A 23919-nucleotide genomic window follows, 5' to 3' on the forward strand; every position below is an offset into this window, starting at 1 on the left:
CTTGGGGCAGAGTGGCTGAGGGGCCTAGACAGGAGAGGTCACCAGGAGGCTCTCAAGCCCACACGCCAGCCTGGGACTCTGGAGACCCCGGCAGACAGACAGAGAGGGCTGAGCAACAGGGTAGCTTTAAATAGGTCCCTCTCCCCTCTCCCCCGCCTTCCCCTCCTCGGAAAGAAACGTTTGTTGAAACAGGATCCCTGAGGACTCCTCCCCTCCCGCCCCTGAAGCAACTGGCCTGCATGGTCCGTTGTCCTGCTGAGTGCTCCCCCTTGGCTCCCTTCAAACTCCCTCTGCCCATGGCAGCCACTACTGAGGGGAAACGAAGGGGAGGGCTGGAAATGGCCCTGAGGGGGGCAGAGGGGGCCGGCCTCTCAGCATCCAAAATGCAGAGGACACGTGGTCTGACCGGGCCTTTTGTTTTCCTGGTGAGGAAACTGAGGTCCAGAGATTAAACAATTTGAGCTGATAAAACAGAATCAGAACTCAGGCCTGAGTCCACATCCAATCTCCCAGAGAAAGAATCAGAGACTGTTCCTCTACTGTAGAAGGTGTGGGGGTGCTGAAGCCAAAGAAGCTAGTGTGGGAGCCCAGGGCCGCCGTGTATCTGAAGAACTGTGGAGGAGGCCCTGTGAGAGCCAAAAGGGGCTCAAGAGGGAACAAGAAGTCAGGAGACAGAGGGGAGAGGGTCTCTCAACCTTAGTTGCTACCTTTCTAGTCTGAGGATCAGGACTCCCGGGGATGAAGGAGGTGGCCTGGAAGGGACGACCCAGCAGGCATCCACATGACACCTCTGGGCCTTGTTCCCCTTGCTACTGTGTTACTGAGTGAACACACCCATCAATCTGACAGCTCTAGGCTGAATCCATGCCTGGATTTGGTGGGAAGGAGAGGGGAAGCAACTCTTAAGAGGTATGTGGAATCCCTGTTGTAAGGGGACCAGGTTACAGTGAGTTAGAGAGGAAGACATGGCCTCCCCACTGCAGTGCGCTAGACCTCCTCAGACAGAGAAGGCAGCAAAGGAGAAGCTGGAGGCCGGACTGGGGGGCTGCATGTGGGGGTAGTATCTGTAACCCCATACCAATTGGAAGCAAGGGCAAAAGAGATGGTCTGGAAAAGGACATTGGGCCTAGGGGTGTTACTGCTATTCATTTGATGAAAAAAACCAAGAATGGGGTACAGAAAGGAAGGGAAAACCGGAAGGGTTGAGAGAGGAGATGAAATCCTACCCCTTTCTTCTGGGAGCAGCCAGGATGGGACTGTCTAGGGGTGTCCCCGTTTCTCTGGGCACAGAGATGCAATGGCTGCAAGCCAGTGGAATGGGAGCAGGTCTGAGAGCTCTGAGCCCAAAGGGAGCAAAGAAAAGAGGAGGGGGAGGCCTTCAGCTCAAAAGCCTAAGGTGCTGCAGGCTGGGCCCAGAGGGAACTCCCTACAGAGAGATTACGGGACTCTCCTCTAGAAAAGCCACTCTCAAGCCACTGGGCTCATGCCTGAATTCCCCAAATAACTGGCCCCCTCCCGGCCTGCAGTGGGATTTTCCATCACAGGGATCCGGAAGGTCACGTCCAGCTTCCGCCCTCCTTCTCCTCCTGGGTTACAGCAGGAAGGGTGGGTAGAACGGTCAGACACCTTCTCCCCTGGCCCCTCAGTGACCTTGAATTTGGGCCTGGGGGAAGATAGGCAGTGGGAGGAAACAACAAGGAGAAAGTCCCTGCATACATAGAAGAGTGAGAAGTAGCTGGAACCCAGAGCAGGCTGTGGTTAGACATCAGGAGAGACGTCTGGGGGAAGTCTCTAGAAAAGTAGCCACAGGTGGTCAGGTCACTCATCACTGGGCAGCTGAAGGGCAGCCTTGCCCTGGGCTGGGATGGGGAGAGGGTAATGGAATTGAGGAAGCACCTGCTCCTTAGTTCCTGGGTGGGGACCCAGGGGTCATCTCTGCGCAGCATCCTAGGACACAAGGGGGGGGGGGGTGGGGACACGTCAGTCCCAGAAGGTTCTGGAGTGGAGGTTCAGACTCTGGGCTCTCACAGTTTCCACATTGCCCCCCGCCCCCAATCTTGCTCCTGCTGGCATTCCCAGTACTGCCCAGTCCCTCCAATGCCCTGGCTCCTGGCCCTGCAGCCAGGGAAATACCGGAAAGCACTGTGCCCTCCCTCTGCCCATACAGCCTGGCAGGGCTCCCTGCCATGCCTGGCACTGGGGCTCACATGGCCCCAAGGGCACTGCTGCTCACATGTTTGGAACTCAGACCAAAGAAGGGATGGGTCTGCCCCTCAGGGCCTGGCACCACTGAACACCTGGCCCCCAGGCAAATGCAGAGGCTCTGGGGTCCACCTCCTTCTCTTCTTGGACCTCAGCTTCCAGGACATTTCCAGTGTAGACACTTGGTCCTTTGATCCAGGAGCTCGTTAATTTCCCTGAAGGCAGCCTGGGTGTCAGTTTGGACCAAGGCCTTGGAGTAAGAGGAACAAAACAGTGACCAAGAGACTTGAAGGTAGGAGGTAGGATGGCAGGGTGGCTGGCTGGGAGTGAGTGTGACAGTCAAAGGTCAGCAGGGGTTCAAGAGAGGGAAGGATAGGGTGGCCCTGACTCAGTCATGTGGTGGGCACAGGAAGATCTAGGAGGTAGGGGTTCGTGTGTGTGCTTGAGAGAGAGAGGGCCTGACAGAGGAATGTACTTCACACACGTGTATGCACACTTATGTGCATATACACTCTCGTGTGTGTGTGGGGGGGTAGCTGATGACTGAGGGGAGCTGATCCTGTGGGAGCCTGTGTGTGGGGAAGAGAGCATGCCAATGTACCAATGCTGATTCTGGAGGCGTTCTCCTCAAGACACAAGAGGCTAACACTCATTCAAATGTGTGGCCATTGTACTGACAGCAGAAATACGTTGTGCACCAGTATGTGAATAGCTCTATATATGTGCAAGTACGAGCATGTTTATGTGTGTGTGAGTGTATATGTGTGTGAGTTTATATATGTCTGAGTATGCTGGTGTATGTAGCTGGAGGGCAGGCATGTAGGCTGGTGTGGGTGTATATAAAAGTCAAGTGAGAATGTGTGTGTGCAAATGTGTGTGTTTATGTGTGCATGTGAGTGTGGCAGGAATGTGTGGTGTGTGCAAATGCATTTGAGTACACACACATGTGTGAGTGTGGCAGGCAGGCATGTGTGTGATCAGTGAGGGGGGCAGGTGTGGGCCAATGTGACTATACGTGAGAGTCCATGGCGAGTGTGTGTGTGAGTGTGCAAGCCTGAGTGTGATCAGTGAGAGCACGTGGGCTGGTGTGGGTGTACGTGAGAGTCCATGGGAGAGTGTGTGTGGCAGGGTGGGGGTGGGGACGGCTCAGCTGCAGATGGGCTTTCAAGGTCTCCAAGAAACAGTTTTGTTTCCTAAGTGACTGGCCTCCTGGGGCCTCCCGCCCAGACTTGAAGGTTGTTTCAAGATCATGAAAGAAGGAGGGGGAGGGAAAGAGGGAGGGCAGGAAGAACCAGGCCTATCTCCCCGAGCTGTCGAGCTGTCGAGCTGTCGCTACCCGCCTCCGCGCCCCACTTCTCTGCCCTCGTCCAGTTTGGGCCTCTGGCCAGCCCTGCTCTCTCCCCTCTTGTGGGCAGTCCTCCCAGGGCAGGCTCGCCTCTCTTCCTCTCCTGCTCCCTTCCATTCCACTACTTTCTTCAGGGCCTGTGGTGCTCACCACCACCGAGCTTCAGGGCCTGCTGGGGGGTGTGGCTGTCTTGGAGTGACAGGGTAGAGGGAGCCTGGGAAGTCTTGCTGTGGCCGTGACAAGCGTCCAGAAAGGCACCTTGACCCCCCTCTCTGTCTCAGCCCCTTTGTTATAGAGCAACCCCGATATTAAACGGGTTCCTGGCTGTGGGTCCTCACCCGCGCGCTTTAAAAGGACTTATGAATACTCTACTACACACACACACACGCAAAAGGGTTAATAAAAGGTTTATTTACAAGGGAAAAGGAAATAAGGAAAATGTACAACTCAGGGAGAAAATAGGGAAATAAAGTCTTTAATGCATCCTACCCCATCCGACGACCTGGAAACCCAAAGTCACTCTCAGAGCTGACCGGACGCTGCGAGCTGGCGGAGAGCCCAAAAATGGAGAGCCCCCAAAGCCCACGTGTCTGCCTTTTGTATCCACCTGGCTGCTTAACCCCACCCTCAGGTCCCAGCCACCTTCCCTTTGGTGGTGATGGGATTTGGAGTTCCCAGTGTCTTTGGCTTTGACCTGGGGTGGGGGTGGAGTCCACAAAGCCTATATGGAATTTGCTTTGGGACATCCTTTTCCCCCTAACACCTTCACCCTCCACACCCCACAGCAGCACTGACAAGTAATGGGAAGGTTGGGCTCACATCCCAGGAGGACTACCCAAATCCTGCTGCTGCCTCAATTTCCCCACTGGACCACAGCATGGATGAGTTGGGTTTCCTTTCCATCTCCCTCTTGACATCTCCCCTGATTTCTTTCTTTTCAATCTACTCAATAAATCATAAAAACCTCTTTTCTGGCTCTCTTTGTTCCATCATCTTTAATCTTTCACCCAGATTCTTCCTATCCCTTTTGTTAAAATCACACTACAAGGAATTCAGAGAATGAAGAGGAGGTAAGGCCCCAGGAGGAATTTCCTCCATCTTGGCCTCCGCTTCCTTCGGGCATTTCCCCTTCTCACTGACCTTCCATGTTCTGTCTTGCCTAGGCACACAGGTGAGGGCCCTAGGGAGGAAAAAGAATTGGACCAATGCTGTGGCCTGGCCTTGCCAGCCCTCCTCCCTGAGTGATGACCAGACTCTTCAATGCTTCTGTCTCTCCCCACCTCCCCCCATGCCCCTCATGTGGCCTAAGGGCATGTGCTTGTTGGTCAGGCCAGCTGAGATGGCTGGTGGGACCACCAGCCACCTGTATGACCTTAGGCGAGAACCTCCCCAGAAGCTCTGATGATACCCATGATCCAGGTTTCCCCCCTCTTGTGCTCAGGCTCAGTCCATGGGATCAGGAGAAACCCCCACTGGAGGTCTGGGTTCTGGAGGAGCAGGTGCTCCAAGGCTGACCCCTGGAACTCTCAACACAGAAGCAAGGAGGCTGAGGGACTGGTATCCCACAGAACCACCAGGGAGGTGGGACAGAGTCTGGGGGTCTTCTGGGGAGAAGGATGGGGTGGAGGGAGGTAGGAGAAGCCAGTCATTTCCTGGCTGGTACTTGATCAGCAAATACCAGATTCTTGAAAAAGTGTTTGTGGGTGGTAGGGAGGAGGGGGTTAATGGGTCTTGCTAAATGCAGGGGCAGAGGTCACAGCTGGGCCCTCTGGGGTTCCTGTTTGCCTTTGATTCAATCTGGGCAGGGAGGGGGCAGCCCCAGCACCCTGAGGCAGGTTTGCTTTGGCTTAAGATCTGACCCAGCCACTGGCCCAGAGCGCCCCGCCCCCTGCTCCCCCTATCCAGAGGCAGCCTGCTTGGGCTCCAGCCTCCTCCTTCTCCACTCAAGGCCCCCATTTGGCCCAGGATTCAGCTCTGCTGTCTCAGTGGTCTGGACGCCCTGCTAGGACAGGATGCCCTGCAAACATCTGGCACTCAGGCCTGGCTTTGCTTCCTCAGAACGGGCTCCTCTGGGACTCTGGGAGTTCAGCTTTGCTGGGCCTCAGTTTCTCTGCAAACCCAGGATCCTTTTGCTCTTAGACTCCTGCACCATCAATGTTGTCAGTAGCAACTGCTCACTTCGATGCTATTTATTGTGCAGAGGGTCTGCTGCCTTCGTAGTGTGCTGGCTGCATGCTGTCCTGGAGAAGCTATTATAACCAAGGTTCCCAGACCTTTTGTCAGAAGCTCAGCCATTAGTCACAAATTTCTCCTCCTCAGTCCTTGACCTGTTCCCCCCAGGACAACCCCATCTCACATCTGTGCCTCCATTTCCGCTGAGTGAGATCGAGGGGACCCAGGCTCTGCCTTCCACCGGGTGATTCTCCCATCCCACAGATACAGGGCAGGCCTGGGCAGACCACAGCATACTGGACATGGCTCTGGGCTGGACTGGAGGGAGAGGGGAGGACTCACTGTATGGTTAATTCCCCATGTAAGTTCAAATGCATGCTAGATCGCTCGATGAAAAAGTGGAGATTCTCACTCCTAGCTGTATTAAAGTCTGAGACCTGGGCCTTATCCCCAGGATCATGCTTTAACGGGCCTGAGCAGGGACCCAGCATCAGTACTTCTGAAAGGCTTGCAGATGCCTCGCTGCACTGGCAGGGCTGAGAACACTGAGCTGCACTATCCCTAAGAGCTCTCACCCAGCAGAGCAGTGAGTGAAGCTCTGAGCTGGGGACTCCAGCACTTTCTGCAAGTACTTCATTTTGTCCTCATGACTGCTCTATTTATAGGTGAGGAAACTGAGTCACAGAGATCCCAAGGTCCTTACCTAAGTAGGGAGCTGGGGTTCCAACCTTAGCAATTTGCTTCCATGAGCTGCACATGAATTCCCTTCTCCCCCATGCTGTGAGGACATAGAAAGAGATGCCCTGAGTGCTTGGCTCCAGGATACATGGTCAGGAACCCCAGAGGATAAAGGGAAGGCAAGATGCTGCCTCTGAGTATCTCTGTTGGACTGGCATGGCCAGCTGTGGTGGCACACCCCTGCACTTAGAGCGTTCTCAGCTGGAGGAGTTGGGAGGCCTTCTGGAAGGAGGCGGCACTCTAACTGGGCCTTAGCCAAGAGGTAGGATCTGGCTCTGAGAAGCAATGATGGCGTGTTCCAGGTGCAGAGGAGAGTGCGGGCGCTGGCATGGAAGTGGAGCACCTGGGCACAAAGAACAAACACAGCGCCAATGCTGGAAACAGGGCTGGAGCCGCTGGGAGGCATGGCAGCCATTCTAAATGCCACTGTTTCCTAAAACGTCTGATGACAAGACTACTCTGGGGTGTTTTTTAAAAAGAGCAGGCACATCTCTTGGACATTCTGCTACAGCAGGGCAGGGGTGGGGGAAATCTGTATCTTACCATGAAGGGAGTTTAAGAAATATGGTGTTAAGCCAAAGAGAGCCTTTTCAAAATTTTGAGCAGATAGGTAATCTCATTAAAACTGTGCTCTTGGGGGGTTCGCTGGATGGTAGGGTGTGTGTACCTGGAAAGGAGAGACCATCCAACTTGAGGGGCTGTTAGGGCTATAATTCAGGCAGAGGTGGCAAGGGCCAGGGGCAAGACTGTGTGATGGCAGTGAGAAGGGACAGGGGAGGAGCTCTCTGCTGTGTTTTGGGAGTGTGTGTTCTCCTTCCTGGTGGCTTTTGGTGGCTCTTAGGACCTTGAAGGTAGAATTTTAGGATTTGGCCACTGATTGGGCAGCAGGGTGGAGGAGGAAGGAGTTGGGATGGGGGTTATTGGTGCAATGTTAACAAAAATGTGGGTGAGGCGGGAAGACTGGGAAAGAAGCTATGCACTGACTCTGGAGCTTATTGAATTGAGGTGCAGCTGACAGGGCTTCCAGGTGAAGCACTCAGTGGGTGGTGGATGGGGATGGGGCAGAGCCTGGGACAGAGGGTAGGCTTTGGGGGTCACCAGCACAGGTGACTCTGAGCCAGACAGCAGAGGAGGGCATGAGGGCTTTGGGCAGAGCCATGGCAACACCAGTATGGAGAGGAAGGATCTGGAAAACAGGGAAGGAGACAAGCCAGGAGAAGGGGCTGAAAGCTGAGAGAGGAAAAAGTTTTCAGGGACAAAAAACTATGAGAGAGGCCAAGGGGAAATGAAGACTGGCCACTTTTGTCAAGTCAGAGGTCACTGATGGAACCTTTGAGAAACACTGCCACAGAGGTCGAGTTTGGAAATAAACTTGTGATGGCTTCCGGGCTTGTGCCGAGGAAGCTGGGCAGTGTGCAAGTCATCCTATTCCAAGAGGACTGGGGGCTGAGGGAAATTTAGAAGGTGCTCCTCGCCTCTCTCTCCCGCAAGACCTTGCCACCACGCGCCCTGCTTTGATCACACACACGCTTGCTCCATCTTTGCAACAATCCTCCACAATGACATCATGATATCAACGTGTCATTCTTGTTTCACATGGGAGGCAGGTCGGGCGGGAGAAAGTCAGTAACGGGAAGCAGGCCACCCAGCCGGAAAATCCAGGTGCCTCGGCCGCTCTGTCATCTGTTTCTGGAATCCCAGCCCCAAGGCTTTGGACTGAGCTGGGAACACAGAAGCTTATTCCACACACCAGAACACCTGACTGGCAACTCGCCTCCTCCACTCATTTCAAGGTCTGTTCTGTCCAGGCCCTGTCCCTAGGGTCACGGAGGTCCGCTGCTGGCATCCTCAGCCCCACAGCTTGGTGCCCACCGGGAGTGGGCAACCCTGGATCCCCGTCACCCTATCCTGTCAGCCAGGGGATCTGCACACCCTTGTCACTTGTCCAGGCCCCAGCTCCTCTCGTGGGTGGCTTGTCCTGCACAAGGGCAGTGTGGTGCAGAGCTGCAGTGGAGGGGGGATGGCTGGGTAAGAAATCCCAGATCTAAAGTTCCCTGGACAAACTTTAGCTTCATTTTCCTTAACAACTCTAACTCACAGTTGCTTTGCGAATTCGAAGGCTCAGTGCACACCACCTATTATTTTCTGCCCTTGTTTTTCTATGTTCTGCCTGGGACTGTAATTTCTTTCTTAGTCGATTCCAATGTCCGGCCCTCTTCCCGCCCCAGGGATAGAATTCGACCCTCTCTAGGTTGTTTCCTGAAGGATGGAAGATTCTGGCTCTGAAACAGGAGAAGCGTTCTGTCAGCTGTGGATGGAAGTGAACAGTGTAAGACAAACTCCGGAGGGAATGACGGTGCCCACCGTGGCGGCCATCTGGCCACCGGAGAGACGGGCTCCAGCTTCCTTCCCTCTCACTCACCCACTCACTCACTCGCTTGCTCAATTACTTGGCAAATGTCTGTTGAGCCTCGACTCCTTGCCAGGCTCTGTGCGAGGTGTGGGGGCAGAGCCTCCAAGAGTTAAGTGACCAGAGACACGCTCAGTCAACACGAAGGGGCAGATATAAGCCCGCCTGGAACGAGGCAGGGTGGCATGCCATCGAGGGCTGAGGACAGGGTGCCACGAGCCAGAGGAGGTCACATTAGCATCAGGACATGGCCCACTCGTTCCCGTGGCGAGCCCGCTCACTCCCACCATCCCCATCTGTTTCTTTGTTGTTGTAGTCTTTATTTCTGGCTTTGTTTTCCCTTCCCTTTCCCAGTGGAGAGCCTTTGGAAAAATTCCACACTTGTTTCAGTTGGACCAGAGGAAAGGGGACTTGTCCACTCCTCAGTCGGAACAGCCGAGGGGTGCCAGGTCCCTGGAGTGTCCAGGTGTGGCCATGGAGGAGGGGGCAGTTGGAGGAGAGGGGCAGGGAAGGGTGATGTCTTGACCAAGCCTGGCTGGGTGCTCATGTGCTCTCCCAGACCTCTCCTCGAGTCTTGCGTCCTCTATCTGATGGGAGGGGGCATTTAGGACCCCCTCCACACCAGAGCCACTGTGAGTCCCTGTTCCCTACCCCTCTGCCCCGTGATGCTCGAAAGCCTGGGGCATAAACTTAGAAGGGAGTCAGGCACATCATTAGCAGCCTGAGAGGGGCCCGTCTCCCCTTTCTCCAGCCTCTAACACACACACACACACACACCCCTCGCACTGATCCTCTTTCCCTGGGCCTCCAGAACTGAGCACACTCATTCAGCATATATTTATTGAACATCGACTGTGTGCTAGGAATAGAAAAATTTTGAAAGGTTGCACATGGCATGTGTGTCCATGAATAAGTGTGTGGCATGTGTGTCCATGAAGAGGTGTATGTGGGGGTGTGCCTGCACATGGCATCTTCCCCACGTGAGTAATTGTGTGCTGGTTAGGGAATAATGAAGAACATTAGGAGCGGAAGTGCAGCTGTGAGACAGCTTGTGTTTGAGTTGAGGTGCTTGCTGCCTCCTGCCAACCAGGAAACCTTTGGGTGAGTGGCGTGGCCTCTTTGGCCTCTGCTACTTGTCTGCAGATCCAGCCACAACAGTATTCCACCCCCTACCCTGAGGTTGTGAGTACAGAGTGAGCGAGAGCTCGAAGAGAGCACAGAACAGCCCCCAAAACGAAGCAGGGCCTCAGGCATTTTGTAATGGTTGTTGCCTTGCTCACCCAGCTCAGAGTTGGACTGGACAAGCTCTTAAATGACCTTCTCCAAGCCTCTCTTGCTCAATCTCAGTGACTCAGGCAGCACCTGTACTAACCACCTCCTGCCCCCCAGGCTCCTTCACAGCCCACAGCCCACAGCCTGCTGTCTAGACTATGGCTTGTCTTCTGCCCTTGATCGACCCCACCTCCACCACAGCTTGCTCCAGGGAGAAAATGACGTCACGCACAGAGTGTCAGCTCTGGGTCATGCTGTGACCCATCAGTTCTCTCTTAGATGGAAATGGAGGAGGGGGACATTGGGCAGCTGGGGTGGGGTCCTGAGGCACAAGGAATAGGAACTTGTTGGGGAGGAGGATGAGGAGATCCAGCTCAGGGGATCCATCCCTGGCATGCAGAGTGGGCGGTCGCTGGCACCCATCTGGTACAGAAATGGCAGGGCCTCCTCAGGAGTCAGGGCCCAGCTGTGCCAAATTTGCAGTGACACTGTGACTCCTCTCTTCTGGAACAGCTGTACCGCCCTCTGTGCATAGGGCTCAAGGACGTGGGCAGGAGCGTGGGCTTAGCCAGGGCAGGGATGGTTCAGACACACACTCATGCACACATACTCACACCACTCTATTTCACACACACATAATCACAGCCGTCCGTGAGTATGCAGAGACCCGGCTGAGAAGCAAGGGGAAGAGGGTCAGTGCTAGTCCACCTGGCCCCCTGTGTGTGTCTGCCTGCGCCTGTTGTGAGGGTAAAGGTAGGTTTGCTCTACCTCTGTCTCTTTGCTTGAGCCTCTCAGCAAGTCAGCAGCGAGAACTTTCCGTGTTGGGAGGGTGGGACAATATGGCTCATGCGGGCAGTGCGGGTCAAGGTCTTGTAAACACAAACCACAGGACATTCTTGTGTGTATTGCTCAGCTTCATGCACCTGGGGTTTATTCACATTTAAAAAAGAGCTGAGTGCTGCATGTGTGTTTGTGGCATTTCTGAGCGTCTCATGAGTGTGTGTGATTGTTTTTCTGCCTCCAAGTCTGTCTGTCTATAACTGGGAGTGTGTTTCTGTGCTGGGCCCACATCTAACCTGGTCTCTAGAGAGCCCATATCCAACCAGTCCCTCTTGGAGCAGCCAGGTTCCTCCACACTCAGAAAATCCCAGGTTCAAATTCAAGTGTAACCAATCTTTGGTTACACGGGATGGACATGCTCTCTCACACCTGTTTCCTCTGGAGACACGATAGCACTAGCTTCCTGGGGTTCTGGCGAAGTTAGCTGAGACCAAGGTGTGCTTGGCGTGGGTTAGAACGGAGTGTGTTAGGGATGTGCCTGGAGAGCTGTGGTGGTGGCTGTCACATGTGATACATGTGACACCTTAGCCAGACTAGAACCTGCCTCAGGGCATAGCGTGGTTCTTAATTACCTTTAACAATGCTCAGGACACCTGGGTGGCGCCTACCTAGTGCCTTGTGGATTTAACAAACACATGAAACCCAAGACAGGTGTCTGATGTCTTCCCACAGCTGGTGGCATTCGAGGGTGGCCAGGATCTGGTGAGATCATGTGACCACAGAGCCCCGTCATCATTGTCATCTCCTCTTCCAGCCCTTTGCAATCCCAAGCTCCTCCCTCCCTCCTGTCTCCTGGTCTGAGACCCACTGACAGTCTCCTTCCTTCATCTCTGCTTCCCCCTCCGAGAGTGCTGGCTAAGGTGCAGGGAAATGTGTTTGGGGCCAGAAGATGCTCTCAATGCACACAACACAACTCTTGTAGTGTGTTTGTGACTGTGTTTGTGTGTGAGACTGTGTGTGCGCTCGCGCCCGCATGCTTGGGTTCTGTTGGGGGTTGATGTCTCTGCAGGAAGCGCCTCTGCCTTATGCTGGCACATGCATGCATATGTGAGCAGCCTCGTGCCTGGGTTTCACATCCTCCCCCCAAGTTTCCAGTTACATAAGCATCTGCCATGCCAGGCCTGGACTGAGGGCGCCCCCTGCTGGAGCCTCTGAAACTAAGTCTGGGAAGAACGTGTTGGGGAGGCTGAGTCTCCCAGGGGCTCCTCCTGGCAACAGACCCTGTCTGGCTCTCAACACCTACCTACCTGTTCCTGCTCCCTCTAACCCTAGCCAGATCGGGTTCTCAGCTGCCTGAGTGTCTCTTGTGCAACAGCATAGTGGGATCGGTTATTACTTGCTTATGATGTGTCTTCCTGGCACTCCCATGTATCACGATGGCAGCGTTCATGTGGGCTCTCCAGGCCACTGTACAAACCTGGCCCAATCAATATGTGTGGAATGAATGAGTTTATAGGATGAACAGGCTTGGGAGGAGACACAGTGAGTTATGGGGAGGTTTAGGGCTTTGGGGGCAAATAAACCCGGGTTCCTCATTCCTTGCCACTTAAAAGCTGGGTGACCTTTGGCAAAATGCTTAACCCCTCTGAGCCTCAGATTTCTCCTGTGTTAAATGACACCACCTGGGAAAATCTCTGTAGAGACTAGAGTAATATCAAAAAGGGCCTCCTTATTGTGCTGGCATCCCACAAATGGCCTCATTATCATGGTGATTGGCAATATCCCTCATCTCTCAAGCCTCAAGAAGGCATTATGTCCACTACACTTGCAAATAACAGGAGTGTTTTCATCCAAAATTTCCCCTGTGTCTTTTAGTTTTCACACAGCTCTGTCTGGCCTGTGAATGGGTTTAAGATGAAATGGATCTGGAGACATGGGAGTGAACAGGCACCTGCTGCCCCCTGCTGAGTTGGAGGGGATGGTCACCTCCAAGTTTCTCTGGTCTCTCTCTGAATAGAAAGTCCAGGCAGGCCTGGTTGGACCTATGCCCCTTCCTCCTCTGACCCCAGTTTACTCCTCTGAAAAAGGGATGAAGGGGGTGAGCGGGAGGGTGGGGGGCTGAATGGGGCCAGATGGGCTGCTAGGGTCATCTCCCATGGTTGCCACTTTACCAGCCTTAGCTTAGCAGACCTGGCTGAACCTCCCCTCATTCTGGTCCTATCTTCTGCACAGACAAAGGAATCAGAGGCTGGGAAGCAAGCTCTTCCAAGATCCAGTCTCCATGGCCAGCCCACCTTTCCAAGGACAGAGTCTCTCCTCCTGGAACTAGCGACCTCTCACTTTTAAATCATATTTTAAAACTGACCCCAAACAAAACCCCATTTATTTCGTGCAATACTGGACCAGCACCTGAAGTACATTATCTCAGTTGTCACCTGACCCGTTGGGGCTTCCCAGCTCAATCTTCAGACAAGAAAACTGAGGGTGAAAAAAGAAAAGAAAACAAAGGATGGAGGTTAAGCAACTTGATGGGATCACCGACCAGGAAGCACTGTTGCCCAGAGGTCACTCCGCAGCCACCTGCTCCGCCTTTGCGGCGGGGGCGGCCCGCCGTTGCCAGTAACTTTTCCCAAGGCGGCGACACAGGTTCCCCGTGCCCTTTCACCGCGGGAGCGGCACGCGGTCTCCAGCGACCTTGCGAAAGTCCTCGTGCCGGCCAGTCCCACAGGGGCAGTGCTGCGGGCGGCCTGGCAGGGGGGAGCTCCAGCATATGGCGCAAACGCTGCACTTCAAGTGCTCAAACAGGCACCCCCCCAACCCGCGCTCCACACCCGACTTTCAGGGAAAGTTGGGGTGGGGGCGTGCTGGAGTTAGGAGAGTCCTTGGGGTGGGTTGAACTCGGAGTGGGAGGCAATTTGGTTGAGCCCAGGGGCCGCCAGTCTGCCCCAGCTGGGGTCGGGAGTGGGGGGGCTGGGAATCAGGGCGGGCCAGGACCGGGAGTTCGGGAGCGGCCAGGTGTCAGGACCAAGGGTTCCGGGCTGGGTCAGGGACCTGGGTTCAGGGTCAGGACGTCAATGCGCTGGGGCGGGGTGAGGGTGGAGTTGGGCATCCAGCCTGGGTTCGAAACCCCAGGCCTGGAGCCCGGGTGGGGCGGGGCCAGAGTCCAGGGGCGGGGCTTAGGGCCAGAGGCGGGGCTTGGAGCTCCCGTGGAGCGGGGCTGGGGGCGGGGCGGGGCCGAGCACCGGGGCGGGGCGGGGCCAGAGTCGGAGGGGCTCGCGGGCAGGCGGCCAGAGGCGGGGCGGGGGCCGGGGCGGGGCGGGCCCGGGGCGGGGAGGGGCGGGCCGGGAGGCGGGGCGGGAGGCGGGCTGCGGGCGGGGCCGGGCGGGAGGGGCGGTCTTCCGAGTCGCGGGCGGGCGGAAGCGGCGAGAGGAGGCGGGAGGAGGGAGGGGAGCTGGCAGCTCCCGCTCGGCTCGGCCAGCCTCGCGCACCCACGCCTCGCTGCTCCGCTTCGTGCCCCCACCCGGGCATGCGCCCCCCGAGCCCCCGGCAACCCCGAGCCCACGCCGACCCCCGCAGCCCCCCTAGAACCGGCCCCGCAGCATGGGCGCCCTGGACCCCGCGGCGCCGCCGCTGCTGCTACTGCTGCTGATGCTGGGTAAGTGCGGCCCCGCCCGGCCCCCCAGGCAGGTGCCTGCCTTGCCATCCGGAGCCCTCGCACCCCTTTCTCCGTTGGGCGCCTCCCCCTGGGCTCGGCGCCCAACTGCCCTTTGTGGCCGCCTGGGGCCGGTCCTGGGAGGCTAAGGTTCCCCAGCTCTAGGCCCCGGGCGGGGCGCGGGAGGACGCACCCCTTGGCTCCCGGGGACAGCCAGACCTCTGGACAGTGTCCACTTCTCAGCGTTGCACACGCAGGGCCTAGGGTTCTACTCCCGTGCCTCAGACTTAGCTGCAGGCCCAGCTCTGGGTGCCCGCCCTGCGTGGGCAGTGCCTGTTGGTCTTCCTAATTGCCCGGTCTTGGCTGGAGGCCAAGGGGCCGGTAGTGCTCTGTCTTTGAAGTAATTACCCTATCCCCCCCACCCCTGCCACCACCATCTGAAGCTAGGGTCAGTTCCCTCTCTCGCCCCCCTACCCTGGGTGGGTTCCCTCTCTCAGATGACACTTGGCTCTGTGGTCAGCCACCAAGTGTCACACCTCTTATCCTGGTTTCCTTACCCTAAGAGAAACTGGGATACATGGAGACAGGTGCAGGGACCTCCAAGCACCCTGTATCTGTTGTGGTGCGTGTTCATGGTGGAATATTCTGGTCCACTCTCCACGAATGCATGAGGACAGTGGGATTGTTTTGGCCTGAAGTGGAGGGCTCCCTGTAGGAGGTGGTCAGGGGAGATTATGGCATGGGGACAGTGAGACTGCCGGTGTTGATGTTCAGGAGACTCAAGGCCTTGAAATGAGTGCTGTCAGACTAGGGGTGGAGAGTGGTCTTGCCGCCAGGACTCAGAGCTGTCAGTCAAGGCACAGGATGACGCAGTTCAGTGTCTGCTTCTAGACCACAGCTTATCCTTGGGGCCCTGGGCCCTGCGGGACTAGAAAGAGACCTCTCCTTGGGGCCCTGGCAGGAGGCAGGAGGCTGTTTAAAGGAAGGAGCCTTGGGGTGGTTGCCTAGCACTTGCTTGCTTTCCCCTGTGGGCAGCTAGGAGCAGAGATGAGCTGGGGTTGGGGTGGGGTGAGTGGGGAGTGGTGCACAGAGCCTGAGGAGCTGCTGAGACAGAGTGCCCACTGCTTCAGTTGCAGATGAAGCAAAGGGAGTAATTGCCCCAGAGAACATAACTAGGGAGGGTTGGGTGTTGAATCCAAATCAGTATGAATCCAAAGCAGATCTCTCCTCCCTGTTCTTTATTAGCACAGAGGGAACCTGGCTGACAGAGGGCTCCCTGGCTGCTGGTTTCCTAGGGCAGTGGAGTGGCTTTCCCATGAGGATTTCTGGGAATCAGCAGTTGTAGAGCCAAGAAGTTGGGAGTGGGCCCTTTTGAGCAGTCTTCCCGGAGGCCTCTAGGGAAGGTGTCTGCTGTCTTTGCCATCACCCTGATTATGAAACACCCTGGGGCAGGAATGACCTGAGTCACAACTCCATCCCTGGCAGAGCTTGGAGCTCCTGTTCTCCTCCAGCATGGAAACTGAGGCCTGGGAAGTGAAGAGACACTGGGCCCATCGCCTGTGCTGGAGCCTGGGCTTCCTGATGTCCAGCTTGTGCTCTGGACACGTGTCCTTCCCCCGTGACTCAGTCACAGGAAGAAGGGGCCAAGGGCCCTTCTGGGTGAGACAGTCAAGGGGAGCTCTGGAGGAGCTGGAGGACAGAGTTGAAGCACAGACTCTTGTGGTTCAGCCCCTGCAGGGATGTGTGGGTGTGCTCCTTAGGTAAAGTTCTGGTTGGTGAGGTCACCCCTTCAGGCTTTGGGCTTCACCACCTTCCTCCCAAGCTTATTCCCTCTGTAGGGACACCTGGATGGCACGTAAGACAGGAGGATCTTGCCCAAGACTTTATAGCTTCCCGCCTTACTTTTCTCTCCTATAAAATGGAGGCAGCAGGTTAACACAGCCCTGCTTACTTTCTGGGGTGCTGTGATCTCATGTAGTAACAGCACTGTAGAGGGGTGCAGAAGAAATGGAAGAAATTGAGCTCTCTGAGGTCACCAGGAGGGGCGGGGGAGGGTGAAGGTTTTGGCCTTCCCAGGTGGGAAGGGGCTTCTGGGGGTTAGGGCCTCCCCACATAAGAGAGCTTTATGTAAATGACTTCACGTCATATGCAAATGAAGGCTTTGTTAAGGAGCTGGGGGACTCTGTGCCTCAGCTGGCACTGGGAAGATCGACAGGCACTTGGGGAGGGGATTGTCCACCCCAGAGCTGAGCAGGGGCTAGTTCTCACCGCCTGAGCGCCAGCTGCCAGGCTGTCCTATGGGTGGGAGAAGCAGTGAGCTCACCACACAGCTGGATGGGGCAGACACTGTGTGGTGAGAACAACTGCTCTGTGCCGCCCAGTGCGGACCACGGGCTCCATTGTCTGAGTCCCCTGGCCCAGGTGACACAGCTGAGCCAACCGGCACTTCTGAACAAGATTATGCCAGCTACCCTCCAGTTAAAGAGAGGGATTTGTGGTCTTGGAACCTCTAGATAGATGACTCCCCCCGATTATGCCCTGAAGGAGAACCACAGAGACTTGGGAGTAGGGGATCAGGGGAGGAAACCAGGACAGTTGGAATGAGGAAGCTTAGATCTAGAAGCAGCTGGCTACAATCTGCCCTCAGAGGTTAAGGCAAAGCTGGATCTGCCTCTTCTCCAAGCACCTTTGCCCTGTTCTCAGAAGCTGGGGGCCAGCTTTCCTCAGATTTCCTTTCCCTTTACGGTGGGGGTCAGGCATGCTGCTGGGAAGGAAGCAAATGAGGACCAGACATCCCCACCTTTGCCTTCCTTCCCTACAGGAGTTGGGTGCTGGGCCCGGGAGGTGCTGGTCCCTGAGGGGCCCTTGTACCGTGTGGCTGGCACTGCCGTCTCCATCTCCTGCAATGTCACCGGCTATGATGGCCCAGCCCAGCAGGACTTCGAGTGGTTCCTCTACAGACCTGAGGCCCCAGAGGCTGCGCTGGGCATTGTCAGCACTAGGGATGCCCGATTCTCCTATGCAGTCTTTGGACCCCGCGTGGCATCCGGGGAGGTGCAAGTGCAGCGCGTGCAGGGTGATGCAGTGGTGCTCAGGATCGCCCGCCTGCAGGCCCAGGATGCCGGCATTTATGAGTGCTACACCCCCTCCACTGATGCCCACTACCTGGGCAGTTACAGTGGCAAGGTGGAGTTGAGAGGTACGTGTGCTGGCTGGGGTGCCACCCCCCACAGGTAGAAAGCCAGAGCTTGGGAGGGACCTGTCCAGCCACCCCACAGGTTTGCTATCTAAGGAACCTGAGGCCCAAAGAGGTAAGGTGCTTGCCCAGAGTCACCCAACAAGTCGATGACTGGCAGAGGACCCTTGCCCAGGTCTCCTTCCAGCTCATTGTGCTCTGTCTGTTGAGCTGCCTCCTGGCTGGGTGTCCTTAAGCTTATTAGTACCCTGGCCATTTCTCTGCAGGGTGAACAAGCTCCAGATCTAGAGGGGGAGGTACAGAAAGCAGAAGTGGAGGGGAAGGAGTTGGGCTACATGCCATTCTTGCTCTCTTAAGTTCTTTTGTTTTCAGAGAAGGATGACAGCCACTTTTCTGAGTATTTTACATAGGGGTCAAGCCCAAACGTGAGGATGAGTAGGTGATAGGCTGGTTCTGTGAAATTCAACAAGTATTTATTGAGCAGATAGTATGTGCCCAGTGTTGTTGGCACCATTGGGTTATAGAAGAAGTACCACCATGTGGAACCTTTGCCTTCCTGGAGCTCCCAGTCTATTTAGGGAAATCTGTAAACATGGGATGCAGTGATGGGGGGGGCAACCCTCAGCCCACCTCACCCCAGCTATTGTCTCCAGTTCTTCCAGACTTGCTGCAGGTGGCGGCCACTCCCCCAGGGCCCAGAGGCCGCCAGGCCCCAACATCACCCCCTCGCCTGACGGTACACGAGGGGCAGGAGCTGGCTCTTGGCTGCCTGGCACGGACGAGCACACAGCAGCACACACACCTGGCTGTGTCCTTTGGGCGGGCAGTGCCCGAGGCACCTGTGGGACGACCCACGCTGCAGGAAGTAGTGGGACTCCGGCCCAACCTGGCCGTGGAGGCTGGTGCTCCTTATGCTGAGCGATTGGCTGCTGGGGAGCTCAGGCTGAGCAAGGAGGGGACTGAGCGCTACCGCATGGTGGTGGGGGGTGCCCAGGCTGATGACGCAGGCACCTACCACTGCACAGCAGCTGAATGGATCCAGGACCCTGATGGTAGCTGGGCCCAGATCGCTGAGAAGAGGGCTGTCCTGGCCCACGTGGATGTGCAGACACTCTGTGAGCACCATATACCCTAACGAGGGGGCAAGGGGAGGGTGTCCCAGTGGGCATCATGGCTGCAAGAGTGCAAAACAGACATTGTCTGACTCACAGGGAGTCCCCCTTCTCTAGTCATAAGCATTGTCCCTGTTCAACCCAGGATGTTTTCTCTGTTTAGAAATGGGGTGTGGGTCTGGTGTGGGGAATGGTCCTGCTCTGAGGGGCAGGCAAGAGTCTCCAAGTTGCTGCTGTCAAGGCAGAAGCTACAGTTGGAGACTAGAGGCTCTGTGCCCCTCCTGCCTTCATGACATCCCTCCCTCCTATGTTTCAGCCAGCCAGCTGGCAGTGGCAGTGGGCCCCGGGGAGCGACGCATCGGCCCCGGGGAGCCTCTGGAACTGCTGTGCAACGTGTCAGGGGCGCTGCCCCCACAGGGCCGTCATGCTGCCTACTCTGTGGGCTGGGAGATGGCCCCTGCAGGAGCACATGGGCCTGGCCGCCTGGTAGCCCAGCTGGACACGGAGGGCGTGGGGAGCCTGGGCCCTGGCTACGAGGGCCGGCACATTGCCATGGAGAAGGTGGCATCCAGGACCTACCGGCTGCGGCTGGAGGCTGCCAGGCCTGGTGATGCGGGTACCTACCGTTGCCTCGCCAAGGCCTACGTTCGAGGAACTGGGGCCCGACTTCGGGAGGCTGCCAGTGCCCGCTCCCGACCCCTCCCTGTGCACGTGCGGGAGGAAGGTAAGGATGGGCCCTCGACAGGGTTGGGCACTGAACGCTTTTCCTTTTTCTCTGTTGCTCTCCCCTCCATCAGCAGCTCCATGCCTCTATCCTGCAACCCTCCTCTTGGGGGAACAGCCTGGTTTCCTGGGGTGTTGCTTGGACAGCCCCTGACCTTCGTGCTCTGTCTTTATACTTGGCTCTGCAGGTGTGGTGCTAGAGGCTGTGGCGTGGCTCTCTGGAGGGACCGTGTACCGAGGGGAAACCGCCTCCCTGCTCTGCAACATCTCAGTGCGGGGTGGCCCCCCCGGGCTGCGACTGGCTGCCAGCTGGTGGGTGGAGCGGCCAGAAGAGGGGGAGCTGAGCTTGGCCCCCGCCCAGCTGGTAGGGGGTGTGGGCCAGGATGGAGTGGCAGAGCTGGGGGTCCGGCCTGGAGGAGGCCCAGTCAGCGTGGAGCTGGTGGGGCCAAGATGTCATCGGCTGAGGCTTCATAGCTTGGGACCTGAGGACGAGGGCGTGTACCACTGTGCCCCCAGTGCCTGGGTGCAGCACGCGGACTACAGTTGGTACCAGGCAGGCAGCACACGCTCGGGACCTGTCACCATCTACCCCTACACTCATGGTGAGCACCCTGCCCCCTCACACCTTCCCCATTTGTGGCTCCTCTTTCCATCCATCCACCTGTTCCCATTTGTTGCACATCACTCCATTCCAAGGCCTTAAATCCCAGCCTTCGGCCCCTTGGTGTCCCTGATTGAATGATGGTTGCTGAGTGTCGGGGCGGGAGGTGAGGGTGGTGTAGTCGGGAGGAGGTGTAACTCGGCCTGCTGGAGAAATGCTGTAGACAGCATGCACTAAACAGTCATCCTCTCCCACCCAGCCCTGGATACCCTGTTGCTGCCCCTGCTGGTGGGTACAGGGGTAGCCCTAGTCACTGGCGCCACTGTCCTGGGCACCATCACCTGCTGCTTCATGAAGAGGCTGCGGAAGCGGTGATCCCTCACTCTTCAGGTGAGGGAAAAGACCTCCCCACCTTCACTTCCCAATCCTGGGATGAGCTCTCCCTTCCCGGTGCCTCTGGGGAGCAGCAGCCAGCTCTGTCTGCAGGGTCCTGCTGAGGGTGAGGGCCGGGACTGTGCCCCACAGCCTCTCTCCTTAGTCTATACTGTCTCTTCAGTTCTGCAGGTGTTGACTGTCTCCCGGTACGCTCCCACCACCTCTGGTTGCCTGGATACTCTCCCCCCCCACCTTGCCCTTTAATTTATTTGACCAACCCTGACCCAGGGGGATCCTGGCCCTCTCCCCACTTCTTCCTTCCCCACTTCCTTCCCCTGGCCTTCTGTTCTTGGTCTCGTAACCTGCCCACAGGCAGGCCATTCCCTTTCCCAGAAATAGTTTTTCTAAAATGTGAATAAATTTGTTTTCTAAAACCGAGGGCTGGCTGTGTCTTCCCTGCTGGGAGGCTACAAAAAAGCTGGGGTGGGTAGCAGAGGTGGTTGGGGATTGACAGCTATTCTGGACGACCCAGGCCTCTCTTCTACAACAAACACCATCTGGCCTCCGTGGGCCGTGCCACCCACCCCAGGGGGGGACACCTGGGTCCCATCTGCCTTCTGAGCTGTCAGTGTCTTACCAAGGCCTGTGGGGACTCCTACTCGAACTGGGCCCCAGAGAGGGCGGGGAGTTCCAGCTGAGTTCGCCACCCCCTACCCCAGTCTTCTTGCCAGAACAGGTGGGCCTTTTAGGGCCAGGGCCCTTTTCTGAGTTCCCCACACTGCTTGGCTTGCCTCATTCGTCTGGTCCAGGTTGGTTCGCCCCTCCATGCATGCCCCCTCCCCCATCCCGGCCTCAGCCTTTTCTTCCCATTGTCTTTACTCTCTGGCAGCAGCAGAAGAGCAGCCCAGAATACAGCTGGGTACAGGAAGGCAGCAGTCAGGGGTCCACAAGCTCTGTCCACCTGACCCCACAACCCACACTCACCCCCAGGCGTCACCTCATGCCCCTCCTGTGCCCAGAGGTCCCGGAAGTTGTCTCTACCAGAAGATCCTCTGACCTGGAATCTTCACTGCAGTGTACCTAAGAAGCACCCAGTCTGCCTCCTTTAGTTCAGTCATTGAAACATTTATTGAGCATTGCTAGTTTGCTAAGTGTCATTTTTACAGATGGGGAAACTGAGGCCCAGAGAAACGATGTGCTTTGCCCAGAGTCGTAGAGCTGACTGGTGACAGTATCAGGGCTGGATCCTTGATCTCAAGACTCTTGGCACCTCAGTGCCTGCCCATTCAGGTGATGAGTTTCCTGCCAAGGGAGTGTGGCTATGAGCAGCCACCCCTCCTGCCGGCTTCACCTGTTTCTCTGAAACAGACCATATGGCTCCCTGCCCACATTCCAACACCTTTTCTTGGGGGAACAGCTGATTTAAGCATTCAGGGGCGACCACATCTGGCTGATGGTGGCCCAGGTAGCCCTGTGACCCAGGCAAAGACCACCTCTGGGTCATGAGCCACCTGGGCTCCCTCTTCTCCCCCTTCTGCTCCAGGGTTACTGTGTCCCACTAGACCCTGCCCCCCTCCCACACCCCACCCCCGCCCCACGCATGCAGCTGGTAAGCCACTCTCTCAAGGGTCGGATGGGAGTGAGTGGAGCCAGGCCAGACTGAGGTCCCTGCGCCAGGCGCTATAAGTCCTCTCAGGAGGACACCTCGGTCCCCTCCACCTAAGCCCTCTCCACTTGCCATTGGTCCCCCCACCATTCTGAGGGCTTCCCCAGGTGATTAGGATGCCACCAGGGAGAGGTATATGGGACAGGGTTGTGTCTCCAGAGGCTCCTATCCTCATTGGACAGACAGATACCACAGAAGTTTGGAGTCCTCATGTCTCACACATTTCCTCCCACATTTGCTGTTGCCCTTAAGTTCTGTGAGTGACCTCCTGACTGCTTCCTCTCCTCTAGCTGCCTCCTCATCTTCCCAAATACCAGCCCCAGTTTGTCTCTGTCCCATTTTCAGTGACAGCAGTTTCTGGACTCAGAGTTACTCTTCAGCCTGTGTTTTGGGATCTCCTGTCCCCAACAGCATCCTCAGTATCTGCTTCCTTGGGCCCATCGCCTTAGAGCAGTGGTTCTCAAAGTGTGGTCCCTGTTCAGTAGCATCAACAAGACCCATGTAAGAGACTCACATTTTTGGTCCCCATGCCAGACCTACTGAGTCAGACACTCTGGGGAGGGGACCACAGTCTGTCTCACAAGCCCCCCAGGTGATGCTGACTCAGTCTGGCTTTATACCTGTCGGCTTACAGCCTGACTGGCGCCTTGCTCGACCCAGCTTTCTGATCACCAACACTCTCCACCCCCAGCTTGCAGGGGTTGCTTGGGCCCAAGTTTGTACCATGCTCTGTGATATGGCCACAGGCATATTTCTTCCCAAATATGTACTGTTTTCCAAGAAAAGAGGCAGGTCCCTGAGTGTCCACATGCAGCAATGGGTCAGTGCTTGTACCTAGGTCACCCAGTGAACAATGGACAGCCAGTGAGCACTCCGAGTGTTCCCTCTCACTGTGCCCCCAGACAAGACCTGCTTCCCCAAGCCAGTTCTCTCGTGAACTCACTTTCTCTTCTCTCCCCAGCCCTTCCTTTTCTGAACCCCTGCCCTCCTGCCTCAGCAGGGGCACCTAGGGGACCCCATTCCATGTCTGAAAGCAGTCACCTTGTTTTCCTTCCCAGGCCCTGCCAACTCCCCCAATGCGCAATTCCCCTGCACGTGGACAAGGTCACCGCACCCTCTGAACAGCCCTGAACGAAGCCTTTCATCCTTCTGCTGGGTGTCGCAGAGCTGGGGGAGGGCAGCCTCCCCATCTCTGCCACTTCCACAATGCTCTGCCCTGGGTCAGCTCAGGCCACTCTGTCCAGTGAGTCAGTAGTTTGCTGAGGGGGGAATATGGATGAAAATCCACCCATACCTTGCTCCGCAAGCCATGTACCCTGGCTAGGGTGGCACAGCCTAGAAGAAAAGGGTACCTTTAAGGATTTGCACAAAGATGATCTAGGGGTTAGCAGCAACCCTGGACATACAGCCTGTCTGTTGGTCTGTCCACCAGCTGTCTCTGCTACCACCTTCCCCTCCAGCCCGTATAGGTCCATCCACCCATGGGCACATGTGAAGGTCAAAGACAGACCCATCCCCACCCTCCACTGTCCCATATCAGATCCCAGACTTGGGATTCTGAGAGGGCCTCCAGTTTTAGCTCATCCCAGGGACGCCGTCCACCTCTGTCTCCCCCTGCCATCTCTACTCCCCAGAGCCTGGGTCTGGCCCCAACACAGGGGTCTGGACAAAACTG

At 56.5% G+C, this 23919-nt stretch overlaps 1 protein-coding gene across 1 annotated transcript; it reads left to right on the plus strand.

Annotated features, from left to right (window-relative positions):
• Positions 1-14519: 14519 nt before the first annotated feature.
• On the plus strand, positions 14520-20697 carry IGSF8 (immunoglobulin superfamily member 8; the record flags this gene model as incomplete). Its single annotated transcript, XM_084249483.1, has 6 exons — positions 14520-14574; positions 17393-17770; positions 18421-18882; positions 19196-19603; positions 19791-20204; positions 20463-20697. 6 exons carry the CDS (start codon positions 14520-14522, stop codon positions 20576-20578), a joined length of 1833 nt encoding a protein of 610 aa, XP_084105609.1. The 3' UTR covers positions 20579-20697.
• Positions 20698-23919: the final 3222 nt, after the last annotated feature.

This window comes from Talpa europaea (assembly GCF_964194135.1).
Source record: "Talpa europaea genome assembly, chromosome: 12".
In the NCBI taxonomy this organism is placed as follows: domain Eukaryota; kingdom Metazoa; phylum Chordata; class Mammalia; order Eulipotyphla; family Talpidae; genus Talpa; species Talpa europaea.